Raw genomic sequence first — 726 nt, forward strand, 5'->3', positions numbered from 1 at the left:
CAAGCAAGTCCGGAACGTGGAGCCACTCTACCATATGTTCCTTCAGGTACTGCAATTTGCAAATCTGTTTTTACTAGTTCCTTTCCTTTAGGGGGAATGACGTACTCGTATGCACTATGGATCAAAGAACGTAAAATTACAACTCTATTACTTTTTAATAGAAAAAATATAAGTACATGCAGTACAGTTCACGAGTATGAGACTCCCTATTTTTGATATTTGTTAAAGTTCTTTTGAGGTTAATTTATTAAAAAGCTAAAAATTTAACCACTATCAAAATTTTCAGTAAAATAAGCCTTGGACTTAACCTAGAATGAAGCCATTTTGTCATTCAACTTTTAGATGTTATTGCAACAATAGTACAAATTTGAATGTTAGAAACAAATTTTAAGAACATGAAAAAATAATCATTTTGCGACATACTTATGGTCATTTTAAGAACAGATCAATTGCCAGACCCGTTTTTTTTAAAGGTGCACAAAATTCCGTTTCCTTTGACAGCATGAACTAAAAAAAATACCCTACGTCTAATAGGTTTGCGACTTTTGCAACATATCTCTTTTTTAACAAAGGATTAAGGAATTTCGCATCACTGAAAGTGTACCGTGATATTAACTAGAGTGTCGTCCTTTGGAGCAATTAAGAAATTTTCTCTATTCACTAATCTTTGGGCCTCTCTTACACCCACCTAACTTTTATTTCTGTACTTCTTATGTTACTTGTGCA

General features: G+C 32.8%; 1 protein-coding gene across 1 annotated transcript in view; it reads right to left on the reverse strand.

The window, feature by feature from the left end:
* LOC117175160 (deoxyuridine 5'-triphosphate nucleotidohydrolase) overlaps positions 1-726 on the reverse strand; it is a 76,695-nt gene that overhangs the window by 3,198 nt on the left and 72,771 nt on the right. The window contains exon 2 of the mRNA XM_033364759.1: positions 37-114. Coding sequence (XP_033220650.1) covers positions 37-114 — 78 coding nt within the window. The remainder of the gene's footprint in view (positions 1-36; positions 115-726) is intronic.

This window comes from Belonocnema kinseyi, chromosome 6 (genome assembly GCF_010883055.1).
Source record: "Belonocnema kinseyi isolate 2016_QV_RU_SX_M_011 chromosome 6, B_treatae_v1, whole genome shotgun sequence".
Taxonomy (NCBI): domain Eukaryota; kingdom Metazoa; phylum Arthropoda; class Insecta; order Hymenoptera; family Cynipidae; genus Belonocnema; species Belonocnema kinseyi.